At 43.5% G+C, this 19,879-nt stretch overlaps 1 protein-coding gene across 1 annotated transcript; it reads right to left on the reverse strand.

The window, feature by feature from the left end:
* Positions 1-10,708: 10,708 nt before the first annotated feature.
* On the reverse strand, positions 10,709-12,486 carry LOC148024845 (polyubiquitin-like). Its single transcript, XM_087694511.1, has one exon. It carries the CDS (start codon positions 12,261-12,263, stop codon positions 11,340-11,342), a length of 924 nt encoding a protein of 307 aa, XP_087550637.1. The 5' UTR covers positions 12,264-12,486; the 3' UTR covers positions 10,709-11,339.
* Positions 12,487-19,879: the final 7,393 nt, after the last annotated feature.

The following is a 19,879-nucleotide window of genomic DNA, read 5'->3' on the forward strand; positions in this document are numbered from 1 at the left end:
TAGTCATTTTAGCCTATACCCAGACTAGTTCTCAACCAATACAAGCCAATGCTAAAAGGTAGCCAAAACATCATATTTTGGCTTTATGGAATACGCCCAGATCTTATGTGAGCAATCATCGATGAATGTGACAAAGTACTTCATGCCTCCTAATGACTAATATGGCATAGGTCCACAAACATCAAAATGAACAAGAGCCAAAGGCTTATCCATGAGTAAAGTGCTAGACTTCTTATGCATACTAGGTGTCTGCTTACCATACAAACAATGATCACATGACTCAAAACACTTAAAAGGGCGAAAGATACTGCAAATGAGTAAGCATTTTCATTCATTTTAAGGACATGTGCCCAAGGTGACGATGCCAAAGAGATACATGTGGAACAACAACCACAGACAAAACATGATCTACGAATCTAGATACAACCAAGAATATAAAGTGCTAAACTTGGCACCACGTATGCTAGAACAAGGTTCCCATGCGTGATCTTCCAAGAAGAATCCCCAAAGAAAACAAAGTAACCCTCATCATCCACTGTACCAATAAAGATAAGACTCTTTGTGAGAGCCTGTATATGTCAAACATTATCCAAAGTAAACATATTGCCTAAACCAAACTGCAGCTGGATATCACCAATACCAACTATCTATAATGCAAGTCATTTCCCAAACGCACAAATCTAGTCATACTGCGATAGGAGTGGAACCACTCTCTATGAGGGGTCATATGAAAGGAAGCCCTTGAATCCATCAACAAACACTGAGTAAAAGCCAAGCGAGTGTCAGTCAGTTGTGACTCATCCAAAGAAGAGACTGCAAGTATGTAATCATCATTAGAGTTAGGTTGATGCACTACATCGATCTCTTCCGTCTTAACACTAGACTTAGTAGGGACAATACTACGATCATCAAACTTGTTTTGCACTTTCCCTTTGCTCTTTTCCTTGTGCTTGTCAGTGCGCATTTTATGGCACTACGGCCGGATATGTCCTGCTTTCCCACAATAATGGCATGTAAAATCGAGCTTACGTCCACGAGACTTAGAATGAGACTTTTATGAGTCTCTACTACAGCAGTCATTCCCGTTCTTGCCATCATGGCGACCGCAAATAGTCAAAGCATGAGAAGTACGAGAAGCATTCACATTCTTCCTATTTATCTCCTCTGTTAGGAGTTAACCATCTACATCAAACAATTTCAGCCCATTCTTGGGCATATTTGCACACATAGTAGTATAGAATGTGTCCCAAGACAAGCAATGTGACTAATAAGAACAAAACTGGAAGATTGTCCTTAAAGTCAATACCCTACGATGATAGCTGGCCAACGATAGTATGAAACTCACTCAAATGCTAAGAAACACTAGTACATTCCTTCATATACGAAGGTCCATAAGCTATTTTAGCAAATACATGTGCTTATAATAGAGATTACCGATTTTTCCCCAAAGATCCCATGCAGACTCCCCATCTATGGCAATGTTCTAATAAACTTGCTTGTTGAGGGATAGGACAATTGTGGACTTGTAAATCTCATCTAAGTCATCCCATACATCTTGATCTTGACCTTCAAGTTTAATGCTCTTGCTTTGATTGGCCTAATCTAATATTTTTGCACCAAAACTTGCCAAATTTGGATCTTCCAATAGCCATAATTGCTACCATCCAACTTTTCAATGTTAAAAATGGCACCGTCATTTGAATGACTAGCCATACTGCAGGAAAAAGAGGCACAGTACAAACTAAACAAGCTCCAACTTTTCAATGTTAAAGATGGCACTGTCATTTGAATGAGTAGCCATACTGCATGAAAAAGAGGCACATTACAGACTAAAAAAGCTCCTGTAATGCTTGCAAACAACCCCAAAACCACTGCCAAAACAAGTTGAAAACAAGAGGTACATACCAAATAATGAGTTGTTCACAAACTATGACTAAAGTAGCATCAAATGGAGGGGATCGCTCTCATAAATAATACAATGTTCTGCAAATACAGCATGCTAAAAATGAGGTACAACAGTAAGAAATCAATGCCAAACAAGGGCAATTATTGATACAAAACAACCTGCAACATGCGAGTAAAAGTTGAAGTAGCTCAAGCTCAACTGCAAATAAAATCCAAAGCTCAATGTAACATCCAAGTGTCGAGTAAGTAGCTCCCATTGGAACAAAAGCCAGATGCTAGATAAGCAAATAAAGCTCAAATCCTCATGTAAGTGGCATTCAAGCATCCAAGGTACATCAAGTATATAGTCGAGAGCATAAGACTCAATAAAAGCTTCCAGCCCCGTAAGGTCATAGACCCCTGAAGTATCCAATGAAGTAATTGACAACCAATGTCAAATGTCCTAAGCTCAAATCAAAGCTCAAATGCATTCAATAGCATAACCAAGCATAGAGCTTCAATGTCATGCACCAATACATCTGATAGAATGCATGAATATAACATGAAAGAGCATTAGGCATAGGTTGTCCCTGTTAAAAGCTTGTTGTCCACTATATGTACAATAGTAAAATGAATATTGAGCAAAATTGAGCTCAATCAAAGCCCAAAAGCATTCTAGGACCTTTCCCAAGCATGTGGCATCAACCATAGACATCAATGTATCATCCCAAGTAGCCAGAAAGCATCAACAAGCAATAGGCATATGCTTTCATTGATAAAATAGCCTTCAGCCCTACTTACTTGAGTAGTAAGAATGATAGTAGAATTGACCCAAATATGGGCTCAAATCAGTCCAAAAGCATTCCAATACATTGGCCAAACACTCCCCAAGTGTCCAACATCAAATGAGCATCCCGGGAGCATCACATAAGCCAAGAGCATGACATTTTCCAAACAAATAGATTCAGACCTGCTATGATAGTAGTGATATCTATGAGAAAACTGAGCTTAGACAATGCTCAAATCGGTCCATTAGCATCTCAAATCAATGACATGCGATCCCCCAAGTATTCGGCAACAAAACATAGGTATACAAGCATCTTGAGAAGCATATACGAGCTCCAAACATTGCAAATATTGGTTGTTCCTATTTTGTGACGGCATGTTGCCCTGTTTGCATAGTTAATAGTTGAAGCCCAATGACTCAAAACCAATGCTCAATGTTAATGGTCAATGCCAAGAGGAGTGGTAAATAATGCCAAAGCTTTGGTCCAATGCCAAGGAGTGGTTGAGCAAGCACAAGTGCTTGAAAATTGCCACAGATGAAAAAACGTTGTTGTATTTCCAACCTTGAATATTAAGCTGAATATTCCCTTAAATGAGCTCAATGTAGGCTCAAGAATGCCCTGAGATAGCAAAAATAAGTCTTGAGAAGTCCTAGAGTAATGAGAGCTTAAGATGATTCTCGAGGTGGAGCTATGGCTGCCAATGGTGAAGCAATGTCGGATTGAGTTCAAGCTCATGGAGAGGAAGGCTCTGACAACAATTGAAGGCAAAAGCCCAAGTGGAAGCACGAGCAAGTAGAAGCAAGAGAGGTGTGAGCTATGGTGGATGGAGCAAGAGAGCATGAGAGAGAGAGACTCAAGATGTAGGAACTCCAATAGTCACAATGTGTAACTAGCCTTCTCTTTATTCAAATGTCACTGAAAGAATAAAGAATGAAGTGATAATGATGGGCACCCGCTACTTGTAGTGTGCATGTGTGCGGGTACTGTCAATGTAGTGATACACAAGTGGTTAGGCATAGGCACCTTTACTCCCAACAACTATTCTCATGCATGTGTGAAAGTACATCTGGTCTCATAACTTCAAAATGGTCGGTAGGGATTGACCCCACTACCTAAGTTTCTAGTCAACACAATAGTTTAATAGCTTGCAAAATCTATTACTAATGAACATTGAAGCTTAAGACCACCAACCTATTACAAGGTTAAATCAGTTGGTGGACATCAGTGGCAATCCATGAGTAGCTTCTAGATTAGACTACTTCCCCTAGAGTTACTTGCTTATTGCACAAAAGATTAATCTTGTGTAAAAGGGACCTAAGAAAGCCTTGCACATCACTTTGATTGGTATCTATTGTCCTCCTTGAGGCATGCAAGGGTGCTATCAAGATTGTCAATATCTTTGGATTCCGAAATGCGCCATGCCAATCAACTAAAATGCTAACAAAACACAACTATAGATAATCAAAAAACCTTTAATAACCAAGTCCCAACATACATGAAAACCAGGAAAACAATAGGTCTATGCCACTACCCAAAAGCACAAATGCAAAATGTAAAGGATAAGTGAAGGAGAATGGACAAGAGCCATTACGCAATTAATACATTAGAGTCTTGATGTGTTGTCCTACTACTCTTTATGGGTTTCTTCTCCCTCCTATTCTCCTCTTGAAATCGAGTGTTGGAAGCTCACCCTCAACTGCTAAGACCCACGGACCGCTTATTCTTTCAAGCATTTCAAGCCAAGCACTAATGGCTACCTCTCACATAGCCAATGTGCTATCCATCTCTATGAGTGTAGTGAGCTTACCTTGATGCCCGATTGAGTACCCTCCTCCCTCATACACATCGATAGCTCCATGATTCGTAATGCGAGCTCGAGCAACCTCAATCCCTATCCTTCAAGCTCCATCCTCCATAGCCACAAGAGACAAGATAAGAGAAGAAGAAGAGAGGAGATGGTGGGAGCTTCTCCACCTCGATCCCTTACCCTCACACATTCACTGCCTCACTCCCTCACTTAAGCACAAGCAAGAAGGCAAGAAGAAGAATAAGAGCTTTTGCCACACACCAAAGAATGAGATTCTCATTCACTTTTTGAGTTTATATACAAAACCCTTATCCCTTTTAGGTGGTCATCCTCTTTTTTTACATGGCCGGTAGGCCCTCTTTCCTATTGTCCTCCTATCTTTCTAGCTTCCTTTCTATCGCCAATCTACCCTTACAATTTGCACAAAAGGAAGCCTGGCGCTCTTTTACAAAAGTTTTAGGGGCGCCTTACATTTAAAATTGTGCTTTTGCCTTTAACTTAGCTTTTGAGGCTGCCCTTGCACTTTTGGCTATTTCCCTTCCTGCTACTTCCTTCGTGTTTGCATTTGGAGTTTTTTTGGAATTTATTTTTCTCCATCTCGAACTAGAGTTAACATTACCCCCCCTAAAAGAGTGCCAGTCCCATGGCACTTGCATGTCTGTGTTGATGAGGGCTCAGTGATCTAAAGGGTGGTTGTGGTGAGTTTATTAATGCCTTAGTATAAGAATATATCAATCATATTTTATCTAGGTTGTTTTCTTTTTAAGAGCTTAATGAGATAGTGATGCCTCTTGGCCTCGCTACTTTTTGCAATATTCAAAGACCCACTATTGAAAAAGTTACACCTGCTAGTACAAAGAGGTTCACTTAGATGATTAAGTCTCCTAAAAATAGATGTTTGTATCGTAGTTTTTTCTTGATGACCACTCTAATATTGTTAGAGCAAAGTGAGGTCAAATCGATACTCTCTTAAGGACATTCTAGACCTGGTTGAAGCTTTCTAGATGGTTTATCAATTGTAGCAAGTAAAAATTTTGTATCTAGGATATTGCAAACCCCCAAAATGAATATATGTATATGGTTTTAACGTTCTCAAGCAAGAAGACACATTCATGTATTTATGATACGTGCTCACACTAGGGATTTCTCAATTTCAAAGGTTTCAATGATTCAATGTCAATATTCAAACCAAGGTGTAGGTATGGAGTTTGAAAAGTTATGACCTTTATAGCAAACATTTTTTACCTTCAATGTTGCATATTGGAGGGTATTGGAAAACATGTTCAGAACCTTTTTATGGACCAATGGAGAGAACCATCAATGGCATTCCACTACTTAGGACCTTATTACCTACTAAGAAACAAAAGGGTAGATTGGGCATTGTGTCCCACAAAGCGAAGGCAGACATGCTTATTTTCAAACTAATTACAAGAGTTGACTCAAGTCAACCATGGATGTGATGCCAAGGAGTTGGATATCTAAATGTGTACAATACTTGGGGGGTATTGTTAGAGCTCATTCTAACATATATTCTACTAAGTGGGGTAATCAATCAATCCAAAAGTTTGTGGAAAACCATAATTAATATAATTGGATGGAGTGGAAGGGAGGATGAGAGGTGACTCAAGCTTGTAGCATGTCGTTTTGCATATAGCTAATGTATTCCAAGACAACTTTGTTCCCATGCTAGAGAAATATGGATTATCAAAGCCTCTTTACAGCTAAGATTTGAGAAGATGGGGAGATTTGTGGCATCATGCATTGCTCAAATGGCTGAATAAGGATGAAATTGTTTGGAAATAAAGATTGGAAGCAGAAGAAAGAGAGTTTGGATAAGAAAAATCTTGGCTAAAAGGAGGGAGTGGTCCACCTAGTATATTGTCAAGTATGTAAGTCCACTAAGATGTCTTAGGACAGAGAAGAGAGACAAAGCCCTCTTGGACTATGCCAAGTCGAAAGATTTTCACCAAGTAGAGGATAAGCATCTCTTCAACTTAAAAGTATATGACTATTGGTGGGAAAAACATCCCGGAACCAAGTAGAATAAGAAGAATTTGGCCTAACACTCCTTCAAGGAGGTTGAATCTTATCATATGGAAAATTGTTATAAACAATTTCCCTACTTATGAGAAATTGTTGAAGGCCCAATAAATCTCTCCACACTGTGTTACGTAAAAGACACAATGAAATATTACATCATTTACTATGGCAGTGTCAAAAGTAGGGAGCATATAGTCATCACTTAGTGAGTGGATGGAGGGCATAGGTATGCATCTGCAAGAATGTTCTTTTTAGAGACCACAATCAATTAGATGGGGATTTGGTGGAGCTCTAGGATATATCAATGTTGGAATCATAATATACATATGGGCATTCAAAAATAACAAATCTTTTTGAAATATCTCAATGGTAGCATCTTTGAACTAACAAGATTGGTAGTATTAAAAGCCTTGGGGGGGCTTCTTAGGAGATATGATTGATTTCTTAGTTACAAGGCATCCCCACTTTATGTGGTTGATATAATATTTTAATAGGCACAAAAATATATCAATCATATAATTAGATTTTGCTTACATAGAAAGATTGAGTCCTAGCAGGCGTAATAACAAAGCCAATCTTGCCATATCCTCTTTTCCTAGTTTACCAACTATACATGCTAAACTCTAGAACCACCATGTTTTAAATGCTATTTTGTTCCACTTAAGTTCATATCTAGCTCATTTAAAGAGAAGCTTATTTCTAACCTCTCACATTTATACGAGGATCAAACTTCTTAGAATGTGTAGAGCCAATAGCCAGAGCCTCTCTTGCACTCGCATCTAACAAAAAATACAAAATTGCATACTTTTGACACTTTTTAAAAATCAAAACCCACATGCAAGAGTATATCACTTCTTGTATGACTTGCCACACATCCATCCCAAAACAAGTGTTATTACATATGCTTAATGCCCCACCCTCATAAGTTGCCACCAATGATCCATGGTGCTCTAAAAGGCACCCATCATGAGAGGAAGCCATGTGTGAGCTCATGAATCTTAACTTATATTCCAGATGAGATCTATGTGACCGGATGGAAAAAAGGTGACCTTTGTGGATGTAACCTTTGGGTTAGATAGAGTAGTTGGGTTGGTAGCAAATCAAGGTACAATGCATCGAGTTGCAAGGTGTGGGAGTTATCAAGGACCCCTACTATTTTGGGGCCTAGGGAGCACAGAAGCACTCCCCGGCTGGGAGATCTCAAGGGGGCCAATGGCTTACCTAACAAGGATCCTAGGGCAATATCCCTGGCTTGGCAATAAAGGGAATATTCTATGGTCGACTAAGGAATGTTCATAATATGGCCGAATAGACCAGCCAAACAACCTTCCTAGGTCATAAAAAAAAGACACCTCCAAAGCCATTGTCATTTTATCTCATATTTGTTGTATTCTCTACTCGTCACTTAAGACTCTATCCACATTGCACCATGTAATTTTTTCCTAGTGTCTCATCGACTCTTCCTACCTGTAAAGAGATTTGGCATCTATTACACCTCTATCACCCAATTTGCTAATTATGATAAGAGCCCCCATAACTACTCTCCATGCAAATACCCCATCCATAAAGGGCATTAGGATGGTGCATAGCCGTAGGTAACAGCTAATGTTGACATTTTGGTGGTCCCATATTCAAGTGTCCTTGACATTTTGTGCCCAGTTGTACTTAGATTCAAGAGGCAATTTGAGCCTTGATGCTGCTGGCCATTTGTGATAGCTCACAGTTCCCAGTTTTACAGAGAGATTGGAACATTCTGCATTGTTCGTGGAATGTAAGATCAAGAAATACTGCAATACCAGTTTTGGGCCAATTGTCAACACTGCTTGACTAATGAGCTGAGCTTTTTGCATCAGTCGTCATTCCCAATTCTCCAACCTACAGCCCCTGGCCTTTTCCGCCATTGTTGCGAGGGTTCTCTCTGCGCATTCCAATGTCTTCCTCTCCCTGTTGCAGAGCTGGACTCCTTGAAGCTTATCGCACCATTGCTTTGTGTTAAGAAAATAGCTCCATGGGTCCCCCCTAAACAATTTCCTCCCATTCCTCAAGCTTGCTCTCCACCGCTCAGTCTGGCAGCCAAAGTGGATGCATCCATGGCTTAGAGGCCCATGTAAATATTTTATTTTTAATAATGCAAGCTCCAATTACTTCCAATAGCACTAGCGAGTTATGCAATAAACAGACAAGTCAGAATGTAGAGCAATTATCCACCAGTATACTCAACTTGTACCTTCAACGGATAACTAAATTTCTAAGGAGAAACTATCTATCTATAAGTGCAGAAACTGTGTTAGAACTCTTGGTCGAGCAGAGACTGCTCCAAAAGCACATAAACTCATCAAGTCGCTACTCCACCCAAGCCTTGCGGGATTGATGCGAACCTCTGACACAGCCCATTGCTCCTGCTTTGCTATGGACAGCTCCCACTAGCTGAACTGATATATACTGACTGAAGAGGGTCCCCTGGGTGGGATCACTAAAGGCACTGCACCACAAAGAAGTTGTGGACTGACGTTGTTAACATGTAGTCGCATGCATGACTAGCAGCTAGAATTTGGAACGACAACTGCAGGATATAAACACACACAATTAATTTGACCTCATGTTGCCAGGTGAAAAATGCAAAGCTGAAGGTTCTTCAGTAGGTTCTTCAGTCTGAACTGCCCGAACTAAATGCATGCAGAGTGCAACTACAGTTTAGCCGGACTGGTTGGAAAGATGGCAGGGCAGCCAGCATTTCATCTGAAGTGCAGCCAAATGGGACAGTACACTGACAAAAACTCTGAGGCAGGGAGGCTGCTGCAGACTGATATTGCCAGAAAAAAGAGATGAAATGAATGGACACGCGAAGGCATACCCTGGAACTCTGCACTAGCTGGAAAAGGGCTGGCCAACCAACATTCGGAAGAGAAGCTGAAGGCACAGCATCCCAAGTTCATCCCTGAAAAAGGAGAGAAGCCTGCTGGACATTTGCTGAAGTCTCACAGGTAACATCACAATCAGCCTGGAAGAATTCTGGCAAAGGATGAGTGGCAAAAAGAACTCCAAGAACAGTGCTCATCCAATGTGATTGGCTCCCATCTAACAGTAGCCAGCTGCCAACGGGGCATTGGGGTGCATACCTGCTGAATAGCAGGACCGAGAACATGCTGTACACAAACAAAAACATGCCTAGCATGCACACAGGCAAGGACTGGCATCCCAACTGCTGATTCAAAGCCTGGACTGAGTAGAAGAACGAAGGCTAAAACTGTAGACTGTATCTTTGACTGGTGGTGTTACCAAAACTGGTTTTCAAAAACCAACAGCTCTTAGATACGGTCCAAGGTAGGCTGAACTAGAACCATATCCTGCCACCTGAAATTCTCTGTTGAGTCTGAGGAAAATGCCTCCACATGACAGGTGGACTAAAAAGAAACCAGCATATATATACCATAGCTAGAAGAACTCCTAGCCCCTCAACACAATAAATATTATACAAAAACCCAGAACAGACAAAGAGACCCCTGCTGAGGCACGTAGTAGGTGCTTTAAGAACTAGTTGAATTAAAAGCTTTCTTATGTCATGGGGGTAACAGGGAGATGCTTTCCGATTCTTGGAAACGGCCATCTAAACCTGGGATGCCACTGCAGCAGAAGCCCAGTCCTTGGTGCCACCTCATATTGCTCACAAGTGTAAGAGAGCTTATAATCCAAGAATGCCCTATCCCTCCCTCCATCACTTCGAGATTTCTTACTGTAATCGATGGCCAGTCTTTTTTATCAAACTACTGCTACGCCTCTGTCTCCCTGGACTTATGACCACGCCATCAGAACCTAGCTGTATAGTCACAAGGAGACCACACCCTGTAATAGCAACCACTGACACACTGATAGCACTGATTTATTCTGAGCAAAGGTGAACAAAGTAATCTTTCACAAGACATAACATAATTTCATGACACACATTAGCAATACTCAGATTTAGACGACTTAATCGGAGCACAGCTGCACAGCACAATCTTCACCACAAGACAACAGCGTAATTTCACAGAGCCTTCTTGGCATCTTCACACCATACACAACGCGTGTAGAAGACATTATCGCATTGTAAGGAGCACATGAGCTGCTGTAACTGTTCCTTTCGATGGACAATTATGAGTAAGAAGGCAAACAAACCAAGAAACAAAGGAAATGGACCTGAACGCGTGTGTAAAGGAAGAAAAGCATGTCATCATATTAATGTCAAAACGCTACACCAAGGATACCATTCATCATATCGATGCAAAACCGCTACACCAAGGACTAATCTGAGCCAATGCATTGCATCAGCAACAACAACAGTAGAGACTTAGATAGATTGATAAACAGACAGGCCTCTGCTGGCATGGACCAGGAGGGTGATTCATTGCTCTCCTCCACCACGGAGACGCAGCACGAGGTGGAGCGTGCTTTCCTTCTGGATGTTGTAGTCTGCCAGGGTAATTTCACAGAGCCTTCTTGGCATCTTCACACCATACACAACGCGTGTAGAAGACATTATCGCATTGTAAGGAGCACATGAGCTGCTGTAACTGTTCCTTTCGATGGACAATTATGAGTAAGAAGGCAAACAAACCAAGAAACAAAGGAAATGGACCTGAACGCGTGTGTAAAGGAAGAAAAGCATGTCATCATATTAATGTCAAAACGCTACACCAAGGATACCATTCATCATATCGATGCAAAACCGCTACACCAAGGACTAATCTGAGCCAATGCATTGCATCAGCAACAACAACAGTAGAGACTTAGATAGATTGATAAACAGACAGGCCTCTGCTGGCATGGACCAGGAGGGTGATTCATTGCTCTCCTCCACCACGGAGACGCAGCACGAGATGGAGCGTGCTTTCCTTCTGGATGTTGTAGTCTGCCAGGGTACGGCCATCCTCCAGCTGCTTGCCAGCGAAGATGAGCCGCTGCTGGTCGGGAGGGACCCCTTCCTTGTCCTGGATCTTGGCTTTCACATTATCGATGGTATCTGAGCTCTCGACCTCCAGGGTGATGGTCTTTCCTGTCAGAGTCTTGACAAAGATCTGCATACCACCACGCAGCCTCAGGACAAGATGGAGCGTGCTCTCCTTCTGGATGTTGTAGTCGGCCAGGGTGCGGCCATCCTCCAGCTGCTTTCCAGCGAAGATAAGCCTCTGCTGATCGGGCGGGATCCCTTCCTTATCCTGGATCTTAGCCTTCACATTGTCGATGGTGTCAGAGCTTTCAACTTCCAGGGTGATGGTCTTACCCGTGAGGGTCTTGACGAAAATCTGCATACCTCCTCTGAGGCGCAGCACGAGGTGAAGTGTGGACTCCTTCTGGATATTGTAGTCGCCGAGGGTACGGCCATCTTCGAGCTGCTTGCCTGCAAAAATGAGCCTCTGCTGGTCGGGAGGGATGCCTTCCTTGTCCTGGATCTTGGCCTTGACGTTGTCGATGGTGTCGGAGCTCTCCACTTCCAAGGTAATGGTCTTGCCCGTGAGGGTTTTGACGAAGATCTGCATGCCACCACGAAGCCTCAGGACGAGATGGAGCGTGCTCTCTTTCTGGATGTTGTAGTCAGCGAGCGTGCGGCCATCCTCGAGCTGCTTGCCGGCAAAGATGAGGCGCTGCTGGTCGGGAGGGATGCCTTCCTTGTCCTGGATCTTGGCCTTGACGTTGTCGATGGTGTCGGAGGTCTCCACTTCCAAGGTGATGGTCTTGCCGGTGAGGGTCTTCACGAAGATCTGCATCTTCTGAGGCGAAGAAAGAGGGAGCGATTGGCTAAGGGTACGAAGAAGGCAGACGGAGAGAGGATCGAAGAAGGCAGACGGAGAGAGGATCAGAGAGATGGAAAACACAATAAAGGCGAGATCAATTGATGAGAGCAGAACAGACAATAGTCGATTAGGTTGAGCAAGAACGGGTGGTATGCCTCTCTTTTTTATAGCCTTGGGGGCGGGGTGCAAAAGCGGCAAACGCAAAGACCTTAGGCCGATGGGATTTTGGCCGATAGGCGCATAGTAGATGCATCGAGTTTTTCTTGGATAGTTCGCTCATCCTCTAGATTATGACTAGAATTATGCATCGTGAATCATGCTACCATCTCTTGCATCAATGGTGAGGTCACACCCACATTTGTGGAGAAATTTGAGAATATTGGACTAGAATTATGAATCATGAATCATGCTGCCTTCTCTTACATCAATTACATCAATGGTGAGGTCACGCTCACATTGGTGTGAGAAATTGAGAATATTAGACATGAAATGATTTTGTACTGATTGGGTATCTAGGCTTTACATTGGCGCTTATAGCCAAAGGGTTGGCCACTGTTCAAACCCTTGACCACAGATTTTACAAATGGTCCCATTGCAACGTCCATCTTGGTGGCCACCCAAGTGGTGCAATAATCACCTTCTTACAGCATTATACATCATACAAGGTGCCACAATGCAAGCCCTGAGAATGGAACCCCTGACCTTGGGTTTTTTACACCATTTCACTACCACTTGAGCTAGCGGTTCTTCGCCTTTCATGGATAAATCACCGGTTACTTGTTGTAGGCTTTTCTAAAATCTAGTCATCTCGGCCAAGTCCTCCCAGCTCAAGCGGTAGTGAGATGGTGTGTGGAACCCAAGATCAAGGGTTCCATTCTCGCAAGTAGTGTTAGAGGTGCCACATACGTTGGAAAAAAGTGGTTATTACTCCATTTTGTTGGCCACCAAGATGGTTGGGGCCCACATGTTGTGTTGGTAGTCAAGGGTTTGGGGAGCCCTTGTTTATTACAAGTAATCGATGTATTCAATGAATCCAAAATCATGTCCCATCCCAATTATGATCATCATATACCTATATTTAATGATCTTTTCCAAAAAAGAGAAAACCTTGTAACCAAAAATTTATCAAGGGTTTCATTTCCCTAAATTCAACAATTCACTTAGCACTAAGGAGATGTTCCCATGACCATTTCTGTTTTGGAAACGGTTTTCCAAGAGGTTCCCAAACATACGGGATTTCCTTGAAGTGAACCAAGTTGCACTAGAGACCCCCCTACCGTATTTAAAAGAAGTTTTTAAAACGCTTTTTCAAAGCAGGTGGTGTGGAGGCGATCAACCATCGACACCCACGGACCATCCATCTATATGGGTGTAGTGAGCTTACCTCCATGTCCGATCAAGTTACCTCCTCTCCCGAGCACTTCGATAGCTCCACGATCCAAGTGCAAGCTTCAAGCAAGCTCCATCCTCAAGCTCTACGCTCCAAGCTCCATTGCCGCAAGCAATATAAGAGAAGAGAAGAGAAGAGAAGAAGAGAGGAGAAGATGGAGAGCTTCTCCTTCCCAGTCCTTCACCCTCACATGCTCACTCCCTCACACTCTCATACTCCCTCTCTCAAGCACAAGCTCAAGCAAGTAAGAAGAATAAGAAGAAGAAGAAGAGGAGGAGGAGGAGAGCCACTTTTGGCCACACACAAGAATGAGCTTCTCATTCACTTTTCAACTTTATATACAAAACCTTAAATCCCTTTTGGGCAGTCATACCCTTATCCCCTTTTTTACATGGCCGCCTGTACCCTTTTTTCCATTGTCCTCTTATCTTCCTAACTTCCTTCCTATCGCCCATCTACCTTTACAAATTGCACGGGTGAGAGCCCGGGACTCTTAAAATAAATCATGGTGCACCCTGCGCCTTTTTTACAAAAGTTTTGACTTGCGCCTTTTCTCGTTGCACCTTTCTCCTTGATTTAGGACTTTTCTACATTTCTTATGTTTCCAAATTCTTATTGGCGTGCCTTCGTCTTTTGTTTCACTTTTTCCTTGGCCTTGTCTTTTGCTTTAGATTTTTCAGCTTTTCCACCTTGTTTGTTTGAGGGTTAACATTACCCCCCTCCTGGACGAGTGCCACTCCCATGGCACTCATCTTGTAAGTAGCAAGCTTTGGCATGCACCGAAGACGTGGGTGGAAGGGACAACTATGGTTTTCCATGGAGGAGTTTTGGTGGTGGGGCGGATGAAGGTTGTTTGGGGCATGTGGTTAGTGGTTGGCTGGTAGTAGGATTGGTTGTTGTCGGGGGAGTTGCACTCCTGGGTTGGCACAGGTGTTGGTGTTCTAGGTATTCTGCGGCCGACTGTTCTTGGTGGACTTGCATGATGATAAAGGATAAGTATTCAGAGTTGAGTGTTGATGAAAGGCGAACGACACTTTCGTTGGAGTCTTCAATACCTGCAATTGAAAAACTCTGATATCTGGTCTCTCCCTGGGGGTAGTGCTAGTCTTCTTATCGTGCACAAGACATAGTTTGATTAGTTTGGGAGACAGGTCGAACTCTAAGCAAGCTGAGAGTATTGTCCAGTACTTGAGGACCCAAACTGTGTATATATTTTGGTGCAAATATTATGTGAGTGCTCGTGCATACTTAGATATTACGTAGTTAGAAGACCGCGGGTCTGGTTCCTCAAAACAACGTGTGGATGAAGCAAAGTTGTCCATGTTGAGGAGAAGTACACATGAAGGTGTATGAGATATCCTTTGTGTTGTGACAGCATGATGTAGCATAATTGAATACATTGACATCGAACTTTCGGTAGCTAGTAGCTATTGGGCTTGCTCGACGAGTATGGTGTACTTTTCATGGCCATTCGTGCGATGCTTACCATGATCGATTGCAATGATACTAAGACGGAGTGCAAAAAGGAATCGTGAAATTGGGTCATGGTGATAGGTCTAACCATAGGCGAGACAAGCTCCCTAGGTATGTCCTGCCCTTGATGTGCCCTGAACAATTGTGGGGGATATATAGAGGGCTAGGGGACTAGGGACGGAGCCAGCCGACCAAGGTCACTGGGCGTACCTAATTTGAGAACCCCTAGGTGTTTTGTGAGTGCTTTTTTTTCCTTTCTTTCTTTTCTTTTCTTTTATTTTCTTTTGTTTTCTTTTCTTTTTGTTGGAGAAGCCAATTGGATGCCAAGTGAATGATGGGGGCCTTTGAAGTTGGTGGCTTGTCGCCTTTTGTAATGCCTGAAAGGAGAAGGTGGGGTGCGCTACCTAAGGGGAGTGTTTACCTTATTGTGTGGTGCATCGTGCTCATACTAGTGGAATGGGGAGGTGGATCTAACCACAGGCAAGCCTAGGTGACGTCTCACACTTGAGGACCCCATTTGTGCAAAGGGAGATGCGGTGCAAGTAGCTTAGTGTGATAGGTTTAACCATAGGCGAGTGTTATTTCCCTAGGTATGTCCTGCCCTTGATGGGCCCGAAGTGTGAAGTAGAGGATCAAAAGGACTAGGGGGTTAGGAGCGGAGCCGGTCGATCGAAACCACTGGACACGCCTAACTTGAGGACCCCTAGGTGCAGTGATCGTGTTTTATGTGGTGCTAAGTGCTTCTTCAAATGAGTCCTTTTTTCCATGTCCTTGTGTGATGTTCCTCTTGGTTTTCCTTTTATGCTTTTCTTTTTCTTCTTTTACTTCTTCTTCCTTAAAAAAATAAAATAAAAATTATTACACTAGTAGGATGACAGCCAATGCCTAATTCTCATTGTCTAAATTAGGTGGAGAAGGGGGTCGGATGGATTTGCTCAAAAATTGCCAGCTCTGCATGTATCCTTTAAGATTCATGCGAATGTGGAGTGAAGTGGTGGAGAGGAAGGGATGATTATATCTAGTGACTTGGCTGTTGTTCATGTCTTCCAGGAGAGCTAGGCAAAAAGAAGGGAGAAGGCTAGCCCTCATCATCAGGCACGCCATGGCACAGCTGTCGATAGAGTTAGGATCAAAGAAGAGGGGAGGCAAGCCACGTTCTTGCAAAGTCGGGTCTTGTTTAAGTAATAATTTAAGAAGCCTAAGATAATTACATGTAGTTATGAAAGCTGGATCAAGGCAAGAGAAGAAGTCAGTGAGGAAGCGAGTCATGGAGTCATCCAAGATTTCCGAGTTGAAGATGAGGGCTTATTCAAAAGAGACAACATTAGAGTTGTAGATAATGGGAAAATCATATCGCCCGTGGAGGGTGGCATTAGAATCCACTCCTACCCTATGAGTGTACGCCATAAACGTGGGGTTGTTCCTCTCGTAGGGCAGGGTGTTGCAAAAAGCCATCCAGGCAAGCATGCTGATGTTGCACACCCGCCTTCTCCATAGGGGCTGGTAGTTATAACCTTGCATGGAATGTGGCACTTCAAACACTTTATCTTGCCAGAATTCGGCTTCTTTAGTTCCCCAAAGAGTGGGGTTCTTCTCTCTTTCTTCCAGCCACTTCTGTCCTAGTCGGCTACCAATCCCAATCACCTCCTCCATCACCTTGAGTGATAAGACCCTCCGCATGCTGTTGGGCATGAGAAAACTGAAAGTGAATGGCTCTTTTTCTCTTTCTTGTCACTCCCAAACCACCAGTTCTTCGTGGAATCCTACAGAAATGTCATCAGGGCATGGTGGGAGGGGCGTGGACGGCTGCACAACTGGCTTGGCCCTTAGCTGCTTTCTGGTTTCTTCTATTAATTTTTTCATTCTTTCCCTGAGTGTGGCTTGCCTTTCCATAGATGTGTCGATCAGTTGTTGCTCTTGGGAATGCGGCAAGGGGGGTTGTGAGATCACCTCTTCTCTAAACCTTCTCATATCGAATTGAAGTTCAGCTTCATCCCCCTGCCAATCTCCTTGTTGTGTTCCCTCTTCAAACCCTATCGCATCAATTTCCTGGGGGGTTAGGCCGGCCAGTAACAGGTACTTTCGTTGATCATCCAAGCTCAACTTAACCTCCGCAGGTTGGGGTGGCATTTGCAGCCGTGCGTGTAGAGCTCTGCGTGCGATACTAAGTTTCTTCTTAACCACCTCCAATGACTCTCCTTCTTCTGGGCGGGTGGTGTCCATCAGTGTATTTAGGAAGGCCTTTTGTTGGGTATTAAAGGCTGCCTGGGCGGCTTCTGCTTTGCTCTCTACAAGAATCTTCTCTTTCTCTACCAGAGCTAAGCGCCATGCCAATGTCTTCACCCTTCTTTCATTTTGCCCTGCCCATTTCTCGGCTCTCTTCTTCATCTCTTCCATGCTCTTACCTTGCCTCTGGACCAGGGCACGAGTTTTTGCTCTTGGTCCTTTAGCTCTTTGCTCATGGTTTCCTGTTCTTTCTTTCCTTGGTCCAGCTTGTCGGTCATGGTTTCGATTTCTTTTTGCTGCTGTTATATCTCTTTCTTTCTTTCCTCATCCTTGGCGGTAAACGCAACCATAAGCTTTTTGATCTGATCGGTTTTTGTAGTCAACTCTTCATGTTGCATGATCAGGAGCTTGTATTCTCTTTGCATCTCCACGAGTTCATGTGTTTCATCCTCCAATTGTTGCCTCCAACCCTCTTCCCTATCATCCTTAGCCTTCAGCTCCTGTTTGAGATCAGAGATCTCCCTTTGCTGCATGGCTGTTACTTGGGTATTTTCAAGTTGAAATGCAGTCACCGACTCTTTTTCTGCCGCCAACTTAGCCATGACTATCTTCCTTTTCTCCTTATCCTTCTCCAATTGAGAGAGCAGCTCGGCGACGTACTTGTCGTAATTAGTTGGTGGCGTCATTGTTGTGTGGATGGGCCTCCACTTTCTGGAGCTTTGGATCCTGCCTTGACTTGGCATCCGTGGCTGGCTTTTTCTGCCCTATGGCTGTGGTCTCGGTGCTCTTTCCTTGGGCAAGTTCTTTGTTAATAAAGTATTGCATCCACGCCACGAAGTTTGAGACATCTGTGTTGGTGGGGATGCTCGGGGTGAGGGTTGTTGCTTCGGTGGGAGGCACTAGGAGGGTCAGAATAGAGTGGATGGGAGCCTTGCCTTTGCCCTCAATGACGGCCATCGCTATAATTTCTGGCACTTGCGTGTTGGAGCCGGGCCCATCCTTTCTAGATGAGGGGCTCATAGCCCCTAGGTCATCTGCCTTGCTTTGCTATTCGATTGACCGGCGTGTAGCTTCGGCCAAGTCTTCCTCCTCCTTCCTTCTTAGCTTCTCCTCTTCTTTAGCAGCTCAACTCTCCCTCTCTTTCTCTATTTTCCTAGACTCTTCTTCCAATCTTTCTGCTTCCTGTTTTTTCTTCTTCTCCCTCTCTTCGGCCTCCTTGAGGGATTCCCTTTTTGCCCTCTCTAAATCCTCTTTCTCTTTTTTTCGGCCTTCGTCCTACTTCTTTTGTGTCATTTTTTTCACAGGTTTCTTTGTGTTCTTGCTCATCTGTTCCTTCTATTCTTCCCCTTCTTCACTCTCAGTTCTGTCATTGGATACCTCTTTGTCTTGGTGATGGGGCGATCTCTCAGGTGTTTCTCCTTCTCCTTTCTCTACATCCTGAGCCTATTTTACCGCCTCCTGAATGAGGGCAGTCAAAATGCTTCCATAGCCAATGAATGAGGCTTTGGATGAGGCATTCTTTCTTTCTGTGGTCTTAGATGCTGGAGAATCCCCACCTGCTGGTTTACTGCCCAAAGCTAACGCTTTTGCCACCTGGTCAATGGTCTTACGTACATAGCCATTCCAGTCGACTTCATTCAAGGTGCGAGCTGACACATTCTCCAGCACCGACACGCTGATTCGATGCATCAAGGAGTTGTAGCGCTGGTTGGAGAAGAGCGTGTGCACTAGCTTTGCTTGTAGACGAGCTTCCGCATCCGGAATGTCCTGGATGTTGATGCCGTCATTGGTCAGCACTTATTTCCTCTTCATCTTAAGCATGGCATAAGCATCTCTCTTATGCTTTTTCTCTATCTTCAACTCCAACCCCAACGCCTTCTCCACTAAGGCTGGGTTTAAATGTATCTACACCTGCTTGGTCTTTTCTCCCCTTCCCACCATCACGGTGTCGCACTCCTGGTCTGGGTTATATGTCCTGAGGAACTCCACACACCTTGTGTGGTCAGGCTCTTGTGCAAACTTCTCCAGGTACTTTGTGAGGTTGCACTGCTCGACAACTCTCTTGATTGTTTCCTCCTTGGCCACCACACCCTCTATGTTGTGGATGGTTCGAAATTTGAGCTGGTTGTAGGTGCGCTTTTCTAGGGTGATGCGATATTGCATCCTTTCCTCCTCCATGAACAAGAGTCGGTGGGCACGGTCTTGCTGCGACATCTTTCGTTCCTATCATGAACCCAAGTTTTCATTAGTGCTTTCAAAATAATAATTTGCTGGAAAAGAAAGACTTTATGTGTTTATTGGATGAAAGCATTAAAATCCAATGTAGATTCTTTCCTTCAGATCTGACTTTTTTTTTCTTTATTTCAAAGTTCTCGTGCCATTTTCCTACCTCACCCGTTTTTTACATGCTTATGCGTTTGCTTGATTTTCCTTGGTTTTGGTTTGATTCACCTTACCCCCCTCCCCTTCCAGCTTGAGAAGAATCCTTCCTAGGATTGAA

This window comes from Lygodium microphyllum, chromosome 15 (assembly GCF_053477565.2).
Source record: "Lygodium microphyllum isolate KBCC chromosome 15, Lygodium_microphyllum_v1.1.10, whole genome shotgun sequence".
NCBI lineage: Eukaryota > Viridiplantae > Streptophyta > Polypodiopsida > Schizaeales > Lygodiaceae > Lygodium > Lygodium microphyllum.

What these genes read in the sequence shown, in the direction of transcription:
- LOC148024845 (XM_087694511.1), bottom strand. Translation starts at nt 12,263, where the DNA reads ATGCAGATCTTCGTGAAGACCCTCACCGGCAAGACCATCACCTTGGAA.